The sequence below is a fragment of the Saimiri boliviensis genome, chromosome 17 (assembly GCF_048565385.1).
Source record: "Saimiri boliviensis isolate mSaiBol1 chromosome 17, mSaiBol1.pri, whole genome shotgun sequence".
Lineage (NCBI taxonomy): Eukaryota > Metazoa > Chordata > Mammalia > Primates > Cebidae > Saimiri > Saimiri boliviensis.
In genome coordinates, this window is record NC_133465.1 from 46,849,748 (window position 1) to 46,869,860 (window position 20,113).

Here is a 20,113-nt window from a genome sequence, read left to right on the forward strand (position 1 = left end):
ACTCTTGTCGCTCAGGCTGGAGTGGAGTGGTGTGATCTCCACTCGTTGCAACCTCCACCTCCTGGGTTCCAGCGATTCTCCTGTCTCAGCCTCCTGCGTAGCCCCAGCATTGTCCCTTTCAGTACTCAGAGTTCCTTCTAGCCTCCACCAGCTGTTCACAGTGCCAGGGAACTGGGCCTTATAACAGCACTACTTGAGGGCTAGTTTTATCCCTTTTAACAAATTGTAAATAAGTGGTCAGGAACTATGTCTTTCTTCGTGTCTCTCCCCGTCCCACCATCCAACATCTGCACAAAGTAAGTATTCAATAGGCACTGGTTGGATTGAATTGAGAAAGGCCAAAGGATCAAATGAAGAGTTGGTGGGGTCTCTAAGACCTGGAGTCGAGGAGGGAAGAGAGCAGCTGGAAGCCCAGGCTGACAATGATCCAACCACACGAGGAAGTGGAGGAATTCCTGGGCAGAGAGTCTCTTGGCTGGGAAATGCCTGAGCCACCAACAACCCAGAATAGTATAGCACTGAACCCGAAAGTTCTGCTTAAAAAAGATGAGTTTTCCAGAGCTTCTTTCCAGCCCCCAGCTCATGCCTTCTCCATTCAGATTTGGATACAAACAGCTCTGGGAGACGCCCAGGTCAGAAGGAAAATCTAAAAAAGGCCAAGGTGCAGCACATCAGCACCTCCACCCTCCTTCCCACAGGCCTGCCTGCCTCACTCCTGGGTCCAGGGTGCCAGGTTAGCTGTCTGCCACTGCCCCCGCAAGGCATGAAACTGCTCTTGTAGCCAAGAGTCGGGCCATTATATGGTCTGTCTTTCAAGTGGCTTTTTATAGCATACTCAGGTGATGAGCACATTGAAACAAATGAATACAAATGAGAAAGGCATCTGTTTTGCCAAAGAAATAACATTTATTAGAAGGTTACAAGGGAGTTCTCTGGGTGAGCACAAGAAGGAACAGACCCCCGGGAAGGAAAGAGTGAGCAGGACAGGCCGGAGTAGTTGCGGAGGCTACAGGCTTTGGGTAGGTTTCTTGGCTGCCTTACTGGGGCCACTCCAGCCATGCAAATGATGTTTTCAGGCCCCTTTTGTTGAACCAGAGCCAGGTCACAGCTCTGGAGTCCTGAGCATCCTTGCTCCTCCGGCATTAGGTTCTAGCGCACAAAGGAGTTGCAGGGTCCACAGCGGGGGCGTGGGGCGCAGGGTGTGCAGGGGGCAGGAGGCACGCAAGGGGTGCAGGGATTGGAGATGCAGGGTCCGATGGGCTTGCTGCACGCGTTGGTTGTGGCACAGGGATTGCTGGGCAGACTGGAGACAAAGAATGATGTGGAAAGGTGAGTTAAGGGAGATTTTAAAATCAAATGCCAGAGATATCCCCCAAGGATAAGAATGCCTGTCAGGACTTGGCCTGGCCTGGAACAGAGAAGGCACGGGCTCCCCTGCTACAAAGATAACTCTCAAGTTGTGAATGGTCTCCCTGCCATAGAGCACCAAGGTAGACAGAAACTCTGAAACTCTGATGTCTACTCTCAAATCCATTCATGCCAAACTGGTAACACTGGGTGAGTCATTTGCCTTCTCTAAGACCCAGTTTATTTTCCTATAGAACGCAGGGAATTCTGATCCAGCCCACCTGGTGGTAATGACAAGATCAAATTAGGTAGTCTATGGGAATGTACCCACTACAGAATACAGTATTGTAAAAGGTAAGGCATTAATCACATATCATGCAATCACGCATGTTATCATAGTAGAATGCAAAGACTTGGCTGTGCAATTTCAGTTTGTACATCAAACAACTCTTGCTACCAAACCATTTATGTTTTAAATGATGTCCATATTATGTTGTCTGAGTTCTGTTTGAGCATGTCTAGTGTGAAGGCATAATTTCCTTTCCAAGGTATGCAATCTTTGCATGGTGTCTACCTGAATAGTACACTCACATGTGCATCGCTACATCAAACACCTCTGCCCAGGTACTCACTTGCAGTCCTCGCTCTCCAGCAGGCTCCGGTACGTGTTGATCTCACACTCCAGCCGGGCACGCACGTCCAGCAGCACCTGGTACTCCTGGTTCTGCCGCTCCAGGTCACAGCGGATCTCCGCCAGCTGGGACTCCACGTTGCTGATCATGCTCTGCACCTGGGACAGCTGGGAGCTGTAGCGGGCCTCGCTCTCCGTCAGCGTGTTTTCCAGAGAGTCTCGCTGTGGTGGGAAAGATCAGGAATGTCAGAGGGCTGATCTTTCAAAGCGTTTCTTCATAGGATTCCAAGGAAGTCACAAGCTCCAAGAGCTAAGGAGAGCGTGTGGTCCCAAGGGCAGCCCCGGGACTCTGCCTCCCAACGTCCCACCGCTCACCAGCAGGGCTGAACAATACACACCAGGTTGTGCTGGGCCTGCAGCTCGATCTCCAGGGCGTTGACCGTGCGTCTCAGCTCGATGATCTCCGCCTGGTAGGACTGCAGCTGCTCCGAGCTGGACACCACCTGCTTGTTCAGCTCCTCGGTCTGAAACACCCAAGGGGAGAAAGGATCAGCCCCTGCCTCTGGGGCCCTGGGGTGGTCCTCGGGTCCTGAGTGACTGCGTGCTTAGATGCCCACCTGCGTGGCGAACCACTGCTCCACTTCCCTGCGGTTGGTGTCCACCAGGGCCTCATACTGACTTCTGGTCTGGTTCAGGACCTGGTTGAGGTCCACAGTGGGGGCAGCGTCTACCTCCACGTTGAGGCGATCTCCCAGCTGGCAGCGCAGGGTGTTGACCTCCTATAGATGCAGAAAATACAAGAGTTACTATACTGAGCAAAGAATGTACTCTAAGGAATGGCATTGCTTGTTGAAACCCTGTTAGTCTATTTTCTCAGAAAAGAAACTCCGAGCGGGGTGCAGTCTGTTACAGCTCAAGGCACTCCACGTGGCGTAGCCCCCTCTTCACCATCTGGTATTCCATGGCACTTGGCTTCAGAAAAAAAATTCCAAAGATTTGCTTGGATGCCACTGAAGAATGAACTGTGTGATGTGCAGCTTTACCAGCTTATAATTGGTTGAGAGGAACTTAGAATGCAAAAAAAAAAAAAAAAAAAAAAAGGCTGTGCAATTTCAGATTGTATATCAAAAACCTCTTGCAATCAACTAAGAGGTAAGAGCATGTCATGGCCTCTCCCAGGAGAGAGAAGAAGAAGCTCACAAACATTCTTCACTAATACTTTAAAAGAGTAGAGACTCGCATTTATAAGGTTTGATTTTTTTTCTCGGCCTTTGCCAAAAAAAAAAAAAAAGACTGCACAGCAATGCTAGGACTCAATCTATAACTGTTGACCAATTTCCAGCGTGTGGGGCTGCTCTGGGCAACTCAGATAATGTGCTTGTTTCAAGTGAAAGATGTTTCCTGTCTGGGGACGTGAATAGGTCTTATCTCTCTCCAATTTTTCTTTTGCCATGATGTTATTAAAGGAAACCCTCAGCCTTGTACTCATACTCTGCATTCTGCTGTCCCAATTCACTCAAGCTACCCTCAGCTAGATGCTGAGTTAGGTTTGTGCATTTCTCATTTCTAGTCTCACCTGCTCGTGGTTGCTCTTGAGGCACAGCAGCTCCTCCTTCAGGGACTCCACCTGGGCCTCCAGGTCAGACTTGCACAGGGTCAGCTCATCCAGGATCCTTCGCAGGCCGTTGATGTCCGACTCCACCAGCTGCCGCAGGGACAGTTCAGTCTGGTACCTGCACAAGGTCAGGATCAGAGCACTAAGTGGTAGATCCTCAAGACTCATAGGAATGATTTCTGATAACCTCGTTTGCCTTATCTTTCCACTTTCTGCAATGAATAGGCCCAGGAGACAGAGGGTTCTGGAGGCTCCGTCAATACCCAATATTCATCTCAGAACAGGTTGATTTGAGTCCTCATCTATTTTTGTGATTTCTTTGCTTGGTTCTCCCCAACCCTGTGCAGGATCCTTCACAACAGGTAAGTAGATCTGTTTTTTCAGTACAGCCATAGAAATCCCTTTTCTTTAAAGACTAAACAGAAGAAATGGACACCAGTGTGAATTCCAAACAACTCACTTGGTTCTGAAGTCATCCGCGGCCAGCTTGGCGTTATCAATCTGCACCACAAGCCTGGCATTCTCAGACTTGGTACACAGGATCTGGGGAGTGAGAGGTTGCTTAGTGAGGACTGAAAATAAATATGAAACCATCAACTTTTTAAAAATGACTTAAAAAGGCATTTTGAAATAAAAGAGGAAGCAAGAATTATGATAGCACAGAAGCAAGAAACACGCTTCTCTATCACAGACGGAGAATCACAGCAAACTCTCTTGCTTCGAGATGACAGCCATGCCCCTCACCTTCTGCTGGAGCTCCTCGATGGTCTTGAAGTAGGACTGGTAGCTGGCGCACAGCAAGGGCTCCTGCTGCTGGGACCGCTCCCGGATGAGGTGCTCCAGCTCCGCGTTCTCCCGCTCCAGCTGACGCACCTTCTCCAGGTAGCTGGCCAGGCGGTCGTTCAGGAACTGCATGGTCTCCTTCTCGCTGCCATTGAAGGAGCCCTCGCAGAACCAGTTGCAGTTGCTCACATTGGCGGGGATGTTGCAGGCCCCGGGCAGGGTGCAGCCGTGGCAGCTGGGGGGCACACAGGGCCGGGAGGAGCAGCTGGTGCGGCAGCTCAGGCTGGGCAGGCAGCAGTTGTAGGGCATCGTGCTGGGAGGGAGGAAGTGAGTGCCTGGCTGAAGACAGAGTCTGAATTCTCCAAGCCACAGAGCTGTGGGTCTCCTTCCTCTAGGAGCATTTATATCCCACTGCAGAGGGTGTGGACGCAGTATGCAATGTCTTTTGTCTTTTTATTTCTATACTTCTTTTCAAACACCCTTTCCTTCAGTCTGTTATTTGCCTTCCTCAGAAGAGTCCCTTGTCCCATAAAATTCTTTACTTGGGCTTCTTGCTAAGTCAGGACTCCTCCACAGACAGTCCACCCCATGAAATCAGAGTTCTGTGGTAGGCCTTCAAAGAAGCGACACAGGCCAGCCCAAGTATCTGCCCTCATTAATTGAGGTGTTGGTCCATCCGGTGACGTTCTTTCGTCATAACTTTGTCACAATCCTACAGGCCCATAAGCATACTCATGTCCTGGTCCACCTGGCATTTGGGAGAAACACGGATTGGTTTGAGGAAGAAGTTGCACCAGGAGGCCACAGTGGACCGCCTTTCCCTCTGCATTTAGAGAAGAGTCTTCAAATGCTGGAGCATCCCATATCTTAGAAGCCTGAAGGTGGATGGCTAAAATCAATGGAGGACATGGCTGAAAAGATTGGACAGCAATTTGTGGTTTACGGGTCTATGTTAATACTTCCCCTGCCCCCACCACTGCATATTACTTAAGAAAATTGTAGAGGAGAGAATTTTAAAGGTAGAGGCTTTGATAATTAGTTTAGAACAGAGAAGTTCCTGGGGTAAGAGAGCACTTTGAAAGAAGGCTGAAACGTGCAAACTGAGAGAGCCATTCAAAATGCATTTAAATGATCTAGGAGAGATATTTGGGGCAGACGAAAGAGAAAGGAATAAAGAGGTGTTTGTCAAACATTTCCTCGGGGTATCCGTAGTATCCGAACAGAGTAGATGGGTATGTTAGGAAAGTCGGGAGATAGCACAAAGGGGCCTCCACAGGCATGAAATCACTTATAGTTGACCTTTAAACTTCATATGAATTGACCCTATAGTCCATCATATATCCATGTTGGCTTTCATGTTTTTAAAAAGCTCCCTTTAAATTTCCAGTTAAACTTTCAAATATTTTGCCCAATTCTCTAAGAGAAATGGATACACCAGAAAGATGTACCACATTCTGTCCTGGGCTTCCCATCTCCAGCCTGACTGCATATGCCACCTGCTTTAAGAACCAGACATCTGAAGATAGCAAAGGAGGTCTCTATGATCGTGTAATTAAACCCAAGGGCCTGGGCACCGGGAAAGAAAATGCCGAGCACAGCATGAGCAAGGGGATTTTGCAAGGCAAACTGGAGTCATTTAGGGTTGCTTTAGGAGGTGAAGGAAGGCACCAGAAGATCTGAGGAAGTGGTAGCCAAAGTTCTGAATATATAAAAGTTGTATAATTATAGGCACCATCAAATACCATCTGCATCTCAAGAGGCAGCACCCCAATCTCCACTGTGGCTTTGGCTGCTAGCCAGAGCTGCCATTTTATTGACAGCTTGTTGGAGTGTTTCTCCCAATGAGCTTTCATGACAGTATTCCTGTTGCACTCTGCTTGAGTCTCAGATAAAAGGTCCTTCATCTACACTCCCCAAGACCATTATCACTGCTTATTATGATGCCATTCAGATGAAAAGCCCTATAGCACTACAAAGAAGACCTAGACTTATAATAAAATCAATAGTTCTTTGTTTCCTTGCAAGACAATTAAAGGGGGAGAAATAGGCAGGTCTAGAGGCTGGTACCCCTAAGACTCTCCAGAGAAAGGACGCAAGGCTAGGCGTCCTGTGGGGAGCTTCTCTCTCATTTCATCTGGGCTTGGGACGAATGGAAAGGCTCATGCACCTGATTGACGACTACTCGCTTGTAGATGACAACACAGGCCTTCTGCTTCCTAACTAGTCAGCCTACTCCAAGCACTGGCTTTGCAGCAATCAGCTATTTCCTCAGCCCTTTCTGCTTCCCCAGCCAGGGAGGCTTTAACCCAAGCCCAAACTAAATGCCAGCAGTATTCTCCAAGCTCTTGGGTCCGATCTACTGATTGGCTGGCATAGCCCCATGGAGACTGTAGTCAAAGAAGAGCTCTCAGTATGAGAAGACTCAAGGATTGGGTTGGGAAGAAAGAAAAAATAGAATTTTTGTACAACGCAGAGAGATCAGAGAAATGGAAAGAGATGGAGACAAGTAGTGACAACAAGAGAAAGAAAAGACAAGGAAGAAACTTGGGAGGTATCCTCAGAATCATGCAGCAAATTGACAAAGTCAGCCCAGCTTCCAAGGGGCTAAACTGGAGAAGGCAACGCTGAGAAGAAGCCAAGACAAAATAAGCAAATAGACTGGAGAGTGGCCCACCCTGCTGAGGGTCCTGCGAGGCAGAAATGGAGATGACTCATACAAAATCTATGGACACAGGACTACAGCTTCTGAGGCCTCTGAAAGAAGTGACGTTGTGCCAAGGTGCCCAGACTGAAGCATCACCTCTGTGATCCAGCTTGAGATTTCTTTGTGGCTGAGAAATATACTCCCATCTACACACAGCATTGGGAAGTCTAAAAGGAGCGACATTGCCTTTCCTGAAGGAATAAGTTGTGCGGAGAGAAGAAAGGAGAAACAAAGCAGGGAGAGTCAGTCCTGTGCTGGCTTCAGGTCATGGCCAGTCGGCAGCCACACAGAAGATACAGGAGAGAACAAGGGACTGCTTTTTCTCCCTGCAGAATGTGAACTGGTGCAAGAATTCAGGATGGGGACCGCAGACAGACTGGCTGGTGAGTAAACACAATGCTGCCACCTCTTGTCAATCTAGCCTCTTTCTTGCAGTGTTTTCAAGATCTCAGTGGGCTGGGGTGGATTCGCTCCCTGAATTAGTGGGGAAAATAGGACTCCAGGGTTGTAAGATCCCCATGACCTCACACAGGTGAGGGATAGACTTCACGTATTCTCTTGGTTTCTTAGTTGGAATATTTGCAAACTTTTTTCATTCAAGGAGAAATTGAGCAGTCAATGGACAATGAAACCCACATTCATTATTTAGTTCAGTTTACTTCAGAACACATTTGTTAGGCAGCTTCTCTGTGCTGAGCATAAGACTAAACTAAAACAGAAGAATCATAGTTCTGATGAAAAAAAAAATCTTTTTGTGAACAATTCTGGCCAAGATGGGTCCCCAGTATGTATGATAAATAGCCAGAAGCTATGGAGATGAGATATTTAGAAAGTGTAAGATGGACATTTAGAAATATGCTTGTATTCAAGGTGAATAGGAAACTGGTACTGGCCACAGTGGCTTGCATCTGTAATCTCAGCACTTTGGGAGGCTGAGGTAGGAGGATCACTTGAGCCCATGAGTTCAAGATCAGCCTGGGCAACATAGCAAAACCCCATGTCTCCAAAAAAAATTCAAAATGAGTTATAAAATTAGCTGGGCATGATGGCGCATGCCTGTAATCTCAGCTACTTGGGAGGCTGAGGCAGGAGAATTGCTTGAACTTGGGAGGCAGAGGTTGTGGTGAGCTGAGATCGTGCCATTGCACTCCAGCCTGGGCAGCAAGAGTGAAACTCCATCTAAAAAAAAAAATGAGCCAGGCTTGGTGGAGCATACATTAGTCCCAGCTGCTTGGGAGACTGAGGCAGGAGGATTGCTTGAGCCCAGGAATTTGAGGTTACAGTGAGCCATAATCACGCCACTGCATCCCAACCTGGGCGACAGCAAGACCCCATCTAAAAATTAAAAATAAATTTTAAAACTGTACGCATGGCATTATGGGTATTAGTCACTTGTTGAACATCCACTGTGTGCTTGGCACAGTCCTGGGAGCAGGGGACATGGTGGGGAGTGGGGGTGTATCATATCCCCGCCCCCCAAGGAACTCGGAGTCCTGCTGAGCAGACAGGTGGGTCCAGAGCTAGCATAATGTAATGTGATTGGACCTTCGCCCAAAAATAGCTCCTTCCCCTACCCAGCCCATTTCTTCCTACACCCACCCTGACCCAAACCCCATTCAGGGCGTTTCAGTCCAGCTCATGATTTTCAGCCACACGGTGAGGGGATGAAGCCTTTTCAGGTTACGCATTTGTGTTCCAAATAGTTGTTTGTGCTTCACTCTCTAAGTGACTCACAGGCAGGATTCAGAGAACTGTTCTCATTAGAATCTTGTTCCCTTTAATAATCTAGTCTTCAGCCAGGCAGAGTAACGAGTTGTTTTGGTATCTGGTTGCTGTTGCTTTGGAGACCACAGGAGGGGTGGTGGTGATGGCCCATGGCTTCAGCCCTGTGGCACCCCCACAGGGTCCGTGGGGGTCAAGGTAAGTTTCAAAGCAAATGAAAGAGCTTTTGGCAGGTGTAGAGTAAGAAATCATTCCAGGAATGTGGTGTGGGGCAGAAAAAGAAAAGCACCCACAGTAGATCAAGCAAATGGACAGAGGAGCTAGAAAGGGGAATAAGGCTGGTGGAGAGAAACAGAGGGAAGATGCAGTCCTGCTGGTGAGTGGACACAGTTGTGCCACCCCCAAGAACAGAGAGAACTCCTGAGGGCGGAGGGCCTTGGAGGCCACTGTGAATGACTGAGGCAGGTTGTATGGAATGTCCAAGAACCAGGGAGGAAGGAAGGGAAAGGGGGTTTTGGATACAATAACCGGCATCAAGCGGGGAGCCCCCAGGCAATGGCCAAAGGCCAGAAGCTGAGTCTAAAATGCTGATGAAAGATAGCACCGGGAAGGTCACCCCTAGGGAGATCCCAGACCCTAGGATGCCTTTCCCGTAAAACCCATCCCAGCATTTGAGAGTGGTCCGAATGTGAAGTTTTACCCACATCTTCCTCCAGCAAGGCCCTCACTGTTGGGAACAGGGAAAGAGCACAGTTGGCAACAGAGAAAGGGCAGAGAACAGGAATGAGAAGACTTGGGCTTGAGGGCAAGGAGCTGCCAAGAGCTGCTGTAAGGTGCGGAGGGGTCGTTTCACCTTCCTACACCCGTACTTCTCCCTCTGCACGATAGGGACTGTGATGCCTGCTCGCCTCTCTCAAGGTTGCTTGGGGCCTCCAATTGGATACAACACAAAGTACTTTACCAAGTACTTTGTAAATGATGAAACAATGAATATCTATAGGGATTCTATTCTTTTCTTCTCTTTCTCAATAGACAAGGTGATTTTACAATGGCAGGAGGTGAGCTGAGCTTCTTTGGCAACTCCCAGTTTATTAAAACTGCCAAAGTCTTCGAGCTTCAATATCCTGTGAGATACTACAGAACGTTCATTCCTTCTACATAAATTTCATTCCTCTGTGGCATGCATTCTCAGAAACGTTTCTTCTATCGTAAACATTCTCATTTCCTTTAAGGAAAGGAATCGAAACAATGGGGTCATTATGATTCTCTCATCCTGTTGACAAAACCTACACTTGGCCTCTATAAAACAGGGTGGTTAAGAGCACAGTTGCTGAAGGCAGGCTGCTTGAATCTGAATCCTGCCTTCACCACCTAATAGCTGTGTGACCTTGGACATGTTACTTAACCTCCCTGAATCTTGGTTCCTTGTCTGCAAAATGAAGAAACAATAGCATTGGCTTTCTAGGATTGTTGTAATGATTAAATGAGTTTACACATACGACTGTATCTATAAATTAGACCAGCACCTGGTTCATAGTAAGAGCTTGATGGACATATGCTTCTATGACAATAATGATGATGATGAATGAAGCTATATGATATGTGATGATGATGATGATGATGATGATGATTCTGGTGATGGTAATGGTAATAATGAGCTGTGTAGTTTCCAGGGAAACTCTTCACACACAACAAACACACACACACACACATGCACACACACACGTATGGTCTCATCAAAGCTAATCTTTTAATTAGAAATGATAGAGCATTGGATGTGAACTCAAGAAACACAGGTCAGTCACCCTGGGCCCCACTGACTCACTTTATGTCACCAGCAAACTCCTTCAACCATTGAATGACTCACCTTCCCTCTCTCTCCCTTAAATGGGAAGGTCAATGCTTGCCTACGCTATCATGGTGCAAGAATAAGCAGGTTTATTTTGTTAGACAGCTTTGAACTTGTTGGATGAAAGGAGCTATTTAAGTACAAAGGAGGAGGTGAGGGCGGCTGGGCTAGGTGCTAAATTAAGACTAATCGAGATCGCTCTTTACTGTTGAGACCTTCTCTTGGGTAGGTGCCCAAGGGGTGTGTCACCTGTGCCAAAACACTTTTACCACTTGAGAAAAAGAACAAAGGAAGGGAGGCTGTGGCAGCCTCTGACCCTTTCTGGGCTTCCTAGGCTGGAAATACCAATGTCTCTCAAGCAAATCCATCCTGTTTCTACATGAGCAGTGACCAACAAGTAGGACCCTGGGCTTGAAAAACAGTTGGAGGCAGAGTGACCAGATTCTCACTTAAGCTCCCTCCAGCCTTGGGACTCGGGACTGTGGTCACTTCGGCACCACAGCTCTGTACCAAGAAAAGCTGGATTAAACTAGCATTAGCTGTACTTGTAAATTTTTCAGCAAACTATGGTGATTCAGAGAATTTACAGGACAGAAAGGGAAGGCGAAAACCAGCTTCTAGAGTAGGTTTGGTGGTTCCACTTCAATGCCTGTGGTTTCGCTGATCAAGAAGACTTAGAAGCAGAGTTGGGGGCAGTGGCCAGAAGACCTACAGCCATCTCAACCAGGAACCATCAGTCCCCTGAGTGTCCCCTCAACATCCCCACCAGTGATTCTGAAGCCTCTGCCTGTCTCCAAGGACGGGGAACTCACTGCTTCTCTTCTCTGGCCAGCTGTGATCCTGAATTCCGGGGATGTGCTGATTCTCAGCCATGGCTATCAAAATATGGAGCTTTTGATTCATGTTCTATTATCTGCAAATTCCAAGCAGGACAGTTGCCAGAAGGACTCACCAGTGGGGGTTACTGGGGAGGTTGGATGGGTCAGCTTGTTTGGGCCCTTCTAGACTGATAGGAATAACCACCATTAAACATTTTCAGAGTTTTGCAATGTGAAAGAGAAAGGCTCCATCCTGATGGTATGAGGGATTCCTCACTGAACGGCATACCAAGAGGGCAAGACCAGCCCTTTCTGTAGAGGGTCTGGCTAGTCAGGGGCTCACTCCTCAAATAAACCACCCAACCCAGTTGGTTCTCAAACTTGAACCAACATCAGAATCACCTGCAAGTCATAATAAAACAGACTGCTGGTTCCGAAAGTCAGGGGTGGTGCTCAAGAATGTATGTCTAGCAAGTTCTCAGGTGATGCCGGTGCTACCGGTTGGAGGACCACGCTTTAAGAACCACTATTCTAAACCTTCTTATGTCTAATTCATTTCCCCCTCAAAGCTTCCAAAGGACAGACTTTGGATCTGGTTCAAAGAGACTGGGTTTCAAGTCTTGACGCAGCCACCGGCTGAGAATAATAACAGCTGCTGCTTCTTTGTAGGGCTGATGTGGGGCCCATGACACAGTGTCTGTGAAGCCCCAGCCAGTGCCTTGCTCACAATAGGCATGTCATCCTAAAGCTCCATTTCAGCAACCTGTTCTGGAGCTTCTGGTTCATGTTCTATTGTCTGCAAATTTCAAGCCAGAGAGCTGCGGGACTCACCAGTGGGACTTATCTGGGGAGCCTGGATGGACCAGGTTGTTTGGGCCTCTCTAGACTGATAGCAATCACCATCATTTAATATTTTCAGGGTTTTGCAATGGTCTGTAGTGCTGCAGACCACTGACTTAAGCTCTTCCTTTGCAGAAGGACCAGGTGGCTTATCCAGATAAAAGGGAAATTTTACTTAGTGTCTGTATTTTAAAAGTTCTGTTAATCTGTCTCTAAATACGCTTGGTCAGGTCAAAGGTTATGTATCTCTCCTCTGTGCCACTTTGCCGCAGTCCCATTTTCACCCTGGTCTTCACTGGCTTTGCCATCTCCCAGAACCACTCTGGTGAGCCAGCCACAACCCCTGTCTACAGGAGCAGGTGGCCCAAGGGGGTTCCCAGCAAGGCTCTCCACGTGGGATGGAGATGCTGAGGTCCGAATGTACTGGGCCCATTCTGCTGCAGAAGTGAAGTCTAATAGCATAATAAAAACATCTGCCCCATCTCAGAGAGCGCAGGAGGCAACAGAAGAGAGAAAATGGATCACTCGAGACACCTTGAGGGAAGGAAACACAAATCCAGCCACAGAGGCTGAGCTGCTAGACTCAGAAACCTGTCCACAGAGTGGTACTGCCTCTCTCCAGCCTCCCGCCTGGCTGGCCAGGGAGGCAAAACCCAGGTAGCAGGCCTGCACAGTGGAGCCTCAGGGGCTGAAGACGCCTCCCCTTTCCCAGCACCTCGGGCTGAGAGTGTCAGTATCCAGTTGATGAGCAGGGCCCATGGGTGGCCCAGGAGCAGAGGGCACAGGCTGCAGGGGTGGGACTGGGGTTGCTGAAGGCTGGGATCACTCACAGGTTGCAGGGAAATCTGCGTAGAGAAAAAAAGATGTTTGAAACATTGGCATGAGAAGTATGTGAAAGACAAAAGTATATTATAGACACTTTAGAATTAAGAGTGAAAAAGGACTTTAGACCTTAGAGGTCTCTCTAAGCCTGAAAGGGGCAAGAATGTGCCCAGAGTCCACAGTGGAGCTCAGACCAGCACTCAGCATACCTGTGTGCAAAGCCAGGGTCACATTCCATGTGGAAGGAACACAGCAGAGAAAAAGACCAGAGGAACAAGAACCACCCAGATGTCAGCCACCGACTCCACTTAAACACAGCCCCTAGTAGTGTTCCTTAGTGCTTAGAGGGGTAGATCAGCCTCTTACTCTTTTCACAGGGCTATTGTGGAACTAAAATGAAAGAGTATGCGCACATGCCCTTAGCAATACTTTAAAATGTTATGAGCACAAAGATACTCCGTATTGGAATACTTCTTCTGGAGGGAATTTAGCAACACCTAAGTGCACTGGGCACTCAGTATTTTAGCCCTTTGTGGGAGCAGCCAGCAACTGGGAGCACAGCGTGGTCAGCAAAACAAATGCCATGACCTGAAAACTCCTGCACACCCTCATCTACGTCTAGGCAGGCATCAGCTCACCAGGTCTACTCGTAGCAAGTTTGTCTCCAGCGATGGCGTCTGCAATGCCGCCCCCAGCTGGCCTCCAGAGCTCCTTTTAGGTTATTCCCAAGAGAAGTTCTCTTTGCACACAGTGTTGACATAGACAACAACAGGACACGTAATTGCACTCCTCGCTCTCCAGAAGGTTCCGGTATGTGGCAATCTCGTTCTCCAGCCGGGCCTTCACGTCCAGCAGCACCTGGTACTCCTGGTTCTGCCGCTCCAGGTCAGCCTGGATCTCGGACAGCTGCTCCTCGACATTGTTGATGAGGCTCCTCCACAGCTGCTCCTCCACATTGTTGATGCGGCTCCTCCACAGCTGCCCCTCCACAGTGCTGATGAGGCCCTGCATCTGGGCCAGCTCCATGCCATAGCGGTGCCCGGCTTCACACAGGGCGTTCTGCAGACAGTCCTTCTGTGATATCAAAGAAAGGGGGAAACAAGTTAAAAATCATGGATCTCTGCTTCCAACCTCTTAAGATCGTGACACCCCTAGACATGGCCAGGTCCAGAGAGCAATCTAACAGCCTTTAGCTGTCTTCAGCCAGAACTAACACTGTGCTACTGCTCTTCCTGGTAGACCTTTAAGATCAGAGCCCTCTGCCCTGTGTTAATGTTGATGGACTCAGCATCCACATCTAAAAGAAAGTGCTTCCAAAGGAGATGAAATCAAGGTTTAAGCTGAGTCTGTGGTTGGTATTTGAGGCCTGTACTGATCCCAGAGAACTGCTCATGGGTACTGGAAGCCAAGCTGTGTTTCCCACATGTGCAGAGGGACTCAACGGTATGTGCTGAGCCTGAAGCTCCACCTCCAGGGCATTCACCGAGCGTCTCAGCTCCAGGATCTCCAACTGGAAGCACTGCAGTTCCTCAGAGCCCGACAGAGCCCGCAGGCTGATGCCTTCAGACTGGAGCACAGAGAGGCATAGCCACCTCCCTGCTCAGATGGAAGCCAATCCCCACAGCTCAGCAGTGCCCGTCACCTGGGCTTGGAACCACTGTTCCACATCCTGGTGGTTGGTCTCCACCCTGGCCTCGTATTGACCTCGCCATCTCCCCCAGCACCCTGCTCAGGTCAGTGGTGGCTCGATGTCCAGCTTGATCCAGAGCTTGTCTCCCAGCTGACCCCTCGGAGTGCAGGCTTCCTGTGGTCATCAGAGGAGTATGATGCCCCTGTAGCCACCCCCCACCACTGCCCTCCACCCAAACTCTCAGCTCCCACTTCCCATCCTCCCCAGTGATTTCCCTGTGCTCCTCTGAAGATGAACTGCTGCCTGCACCAGCCCAGCAGCTTCCGGAGGCTGTGGATAAAAAGCAATCTCCCACGAAGAGCCAGAGCTCACTTGCAGAGCTTCAATCCCAAGCAGAAGGAAGACTCCATTTTTTTTCCCTGAATGAGCCTAAATTCACCTCCAGAAAGTCTCAATGCATCACACCAAGGGCCATACACCTGCTCGTGGTTCTTCTTGAGGCAAAGCAGCTCTTCCTTCAGGGATTCCAGCTGGGCCTCCGGGTCACATTTGGCAAGGGTGAGGTTGTCCAGCACCCTGTGCAGGCCACAGAGGTCAGCCTCCACCAGCTGGTGCAGCCAGTGCTCTGTCTCGTACCTGTAACATGGAAGGTGCAGGAGTTACAGTTACAGAGCAGGAAGGGGCACCAGGACATGACTCCCAGCTCATAGCTGTAAGTCCACTGGCCTGCCCTTTGCCATGTAATTGTGAGTTGGCTTTTCCTGTGTAGTGTGCTCAAAGCCCAGAAAGCAACAGGATGTTCCCCACTCAGTCAATACTAAGCACCTGAGATGAACCAAGTAGAGCAGCTGGTACTGAGGATACTGTGATGGACACGCAGCCAGCACCTGCCTTTACAGGCAGATGGCCCAAAAGGGAGGTGGCAAAGTAACCAGGCATTTGCAACATGGTGTAATCACTGCAGACCCCTCTCTACAACCCCCGTGCCGGCCCCGCATTCAAAGGGACCCTGGATTCCCTCTTGGAGTAAAAGCCACATTGCCAGAGTGAGAGGAAGGAAATGGCTTTCTTTAGATCTAGAAGAGTGAGACTTGCAGAGTACCCTGAAGAAAGATAATAAAACACAGTGCCCATTTCAGCACTGAGGGCAGACCCTTCTCAGGTGGTGTCAACCCTCTGGCTTTCCCATGTTTTCATTTTAGGCTATGGAGCATGATTTTTGCAATGAATTATCAGCACTTACAAATTAATCAAGCTGCAGCATAGAAACATATTAAGGCAATAGAGTCCCCCAGGAAATAGCCTCAAGAAAGGAAAATTTTGTACAAAATGTAAGGCCAAGTCCCAGCTCTGCCACTCAGTAGTCACCTGGCTTCTGGCAGGTCACACCAGCACCCCAAGCCCACCTGTGGAGGAAATGCTATTCCTGCCCACCTGCTTCACAGGGATCTTACCAGGTGGATGATGCATTCTAGCACATGTTATAAACCGTTAATGCTAAACCACTGGAGAGCAGATCGTTTTTCAAGATCTTGAGCTTAATGCCCTTTGTTCTCTCCTGCTGTAACTATTTGGGTTGGGGTCTGAGTCGATGACATCCTGATGCCACATGAGACAGAAGCAGCCAAAGTAGGTATCTGGCTCCTCCCTGTCCCCATCTGACCCCAACTCACTAGTCATCCCCAGCAACTTGGCATTGTCTATTTGCACAACCAGCCTACTGTTCTGTGATTTGGTGCACAGAATCTGGGATAAGAAAGTAGGCTAAGTGAGTGACTTACTGATCCCAGAGACACCGATGGCCTTAGGTGAGAGAAAGTTTCCTTGGCTGAAGTTGAAACCACAGCATCCCCCTGGACAACACAAACTCCCAAACATGCAAGAGATGCTTTCGTGGTGTGGGAAGGAAGACGTGCAAGAGACTTCTTGGCAAAGGATGAAGGCATAGAGTCAAAGGAACCAGGAGATGGAAGACAGTAGCAAACTGAACATATAATGAAGACTTGCTTTCATTTTTCCAGATATGATGCTTAGCCCAATATAAATCAGAAGATCCAGCTAGGCGCAGTGGCTCACGCCTACAATCCCAGGACTTTGGGAGGCTGAGGCAAGTGGATCACCTGAGGTCAGGAGTTCAAGACCAGCCTGGCCAGCATGGTGAAACCCCATTTCTACTAAAAATACAAAAATTAGCTGGGAGTTGGGGTACATGCTTGAAATCCTAGCTACTCGGGAGGCTGAGGCACAAGAATCACTTCAACCCAGGAGGCAGAGGTTGCAGTGAGCCAAGATTGCAACACTGCACTCCATCCTGGGTAACAGAGCAAGACTCCATCTCAAAAAAAAAAAAAGTCCGGAATCTAGGCCACAAAACAGTGGACTGGCTATGAATGTTTTAGATAAAGTAGGATCCATTCTAAATAAATTCTTTCCTCTGGTTGTCCAACCTCCCCACGGGTCTTCTCTGAATCTAGTCAGGTTTCTGTGACCCCTATTTTAGCATTCTTTGTCTTCCTGTCTCCAAAACTAAGAATCAAGTGCTTCAGAAGCTTTGACTGGATCATCAAAGGTGACAACAGATAACCATAAGAGGTCGATGCGGTTGTGTGGATAGGCACTGCCTCGGCAAGGATATTAGGAAATACTTCTTTTGCTCTGTTTGCTGCAGCTTTCATAAACTCAGCACATGGTTTTCATAAAATTAGCATGGTTTTTGTGACTACGATTTAGGAATTTTATGTGCTGAAGCTAAGTAAGCATGAACTCAAAATCCTGGAGAGAGAAATTCTACATCTCATCTTTACAAATTCCCATTCACCTTCACTCAAGAGATTCTCTTCCCACATTTAAAAAAAAAAAAATCCACTGCTGACCCAGGGTCAGTCATCTTCTTCTGTAAAGGGTCAGATAGTAAATATTTTAGGCTTTGCAGACCATACAGTCTCCATTACAACCACTGAACCCCTGCCACTGTAGCACAAAAGCAGCCGTAGATAGCACACAAATGCATGAGCATGGCCATGAACCAATACAACTTTATTTGCAAAAACAGGTGGCAGGCCGGATTTAGCCAATGGGCAGTAAGTAGATTCCTGAGCCCTGATCTGGTACACCACAAACCTCACCTTCTGCTGGAGCTCCTCGAGGGTTCGGAAGCAGGGCTGGTAGTCCGGGCACATGCTGGACTCGTGGCACTTGCTCCTCTCTGGGAGTTTGGTCTCCAGCTCCGCATTCTCCCACTCCAGCTGGCACACCTTATCCAGGTGGCTGGCCAGGCAGTCATTCAGGGACTGCATGGTCTCCTTCTCGTGGCTGTTCAGGGTGTTTTTGCCCCACAGATTCCGATGTTGCCAGGAACGTGGCAGGTCCCTGGCAAGGGACAAGCAGTGTGAAAGGTGGAAGGGGGTGACAGACAGAGGCTGGGGCCACCCAGGGGGGTTGACCCCACACGGACTCGGCTGGCGTGTGCCACATTAGCCAAGTAGCACAGTGAGGCAGCCTTGACCTCTGAAACTCGACCGCTGAGGAGGGAACTGCAATGGTCAGAAGTCACGGTGCTAAACGGTGAGATCCTGCTTTGCCCACAGTTGGATGTGCTGGAAACCAAAACTTCCTTCTCCAGTACACCTTATATAGGCCTTAGTGGGTGTTGGTGCCAGAAAACTGGCATTTTCCTCATTAATATTTATGTCAATTGTTATACAATCGCTCTATTAGTCAGTGGTTTTTGTTTCCTATAAAGAGTTAATGAGCTTATGAAAGAGGCCCTAAGCTCTTGCTTCCCATCACTGCAGGGTCCTGGAAAACAGAAATCAGGGTCTTTTCAAGCAGCAAGCTTCCTGTGGCTGTGAAATCTTTCCCCTTCTGTCAGCTTATGTCTATAAAATAATCAAGAACTAAAGACTCCTAAAATTTTCTGCAAGTTTCTCTCACTCCCCGATTCTTTTTCTACCTCTGAATGTTCCCATTGCAGCAAAACATAAACTATTAGTCAATCAGGTACACTGAGAAAAGGGAAAAATCGTGACTTGTTTGTTTTGATAGATATATTTATAGAGTGCCCAGTGCAGGACAAACACGCATCCAAGCTGTCTTGTAAGAAGGGGATTTTAGGTTTTAATAAGAAAGAAAAGAAAGGAACTGATCTTGATATTATGAAGACAGTAAAAGGAGGTATTTTTTAAGAGAGCTGCAAAGATTTCAAGGTGGAAGAAAGCTCACTGAGAGACCAGAACAAGACTTCATGGAGTAGGGGATTTTCCAAATGTGTTTTGAATGATATTTTCCATAAAGGGTTGGGGAGTGAGTTTCTCTCATAGAAAACAAGATAAACAGAATCAAACATTCGGAAAATGGAAAATAGTCTAGTTGTGTTCATGCTTCTAATGGAGACATTATTCTCAAGCCTGAAAAGTTACATTGAGACCAGGTTGTGAAAAGCCTTGAATGTTAGAACCATGGTCTTCAGGTAAAGGTAAGTGAAAGGTAAGGATCTGCCCTGGAAGCTGACATTCCTCAAGTATAAGGAAAAGTAAACAGCCAGGTTCCTTTTGAAGGAAAGTAACAGAAAAAAAGGTGGAAAGTTATTTTATAAAAATTATTGGAAAACTGAAAATGAAACCTAAGTTCCAAATTGATCTTGGTGTTTGAAAACTAACACACGTTTCAATAATCCTTGGATTAAAGAAGGAATCAAATGAAAAAGTTTTTAAGTATTTTGAACTGAATTAAAAAGAAAATACAAGCTATAAAACAGATGTTGGCAATTAAGACTTTCCCTGTGCATACGAGAAACAGATAAGCAGTTTTGGAAGTGAGAAAAAAGGCTTATAATAAAACTGGATGGTTTGCAATTTTCAGGAAATAAAATTATGTTTCTGTGTACTGGAGTCTACAGGCTAATTAAGATGGGCAGTGATTAACACTTTATGGTGTCTGTTCTCAGGGCCACACCCTCCTTCCTAGGCATCTTCCCTTTCTGTTGACCCTCATCACCCTTGTTTACAGAAGATACATACTCAAGAACTTTGATCTTTCATCTTTTGAAAGATTTTTGCATTTCTTTGAAATGCACCTACCTTGATTGTCCATTGCTTGGGAGACTCTAGAACAAAATTTAAATTTCCTTAATCTTCAGACACACTCAGAGCATCAGAAGCTTTATAGCCTCCCCTATTTCTAAAACACATCAGCCAATGGCCAGTTGTTCAATAAACCCTGGAAAAGGGCAGCTAGCCAGCTTCTAGTCTATGCTAACAAAGATGCTACTTTGACCCCATTCCTAAGATGAATGAATTCACCACGAGGGCCCTTGAAGCAGCAAATGTGCGTTTCAGCTGGCCCTAAAACATA

General features: G+C 47.7%; 1 protein-coding gene and 1 pseudogene across 1 annotated transcript; both read right to left on the reverse strand.

Moving 5' to 3' along the window:
• Positions 1-886: 886 nt before the first annotated feature.
• On the reverse strand, positions 887-4,754 carry LOC101054152 (keratin, type I cuticular Ha1). Its single transcript, XM_039476522.2, has 7 exons — positions 4,338-4,754; positions 4,054-4,136; positions 3,555-3,711; positions 2,596-2,757; positions 2,377-2,502; positions 1,980-2,200; positions 887-1,303 (listed from the first exon to the last, which is right to left on the reverse strand). Exons 1-7 carry the CDS (start codon positions 4,683-4,685, stop codon positions 1,150-1,152), a joined length of 1,251 nt encoding a protein of 416 aa, XP_039332456.1. The 5' UTR covers positions 4,686-4,754; the 3' UTR covers positions 887-1,149.
• Positions 4,755-10,704: 5,950 nt separating this feature from the next.
• LOC101053824 (keratin, type I cuticular Ha7-like) lies at positions 10,705-19,852 on the reverse strand (annotated as a pseudogene).
• Positions 19,853-20,113: the final 261 nt, after the last annotated feature.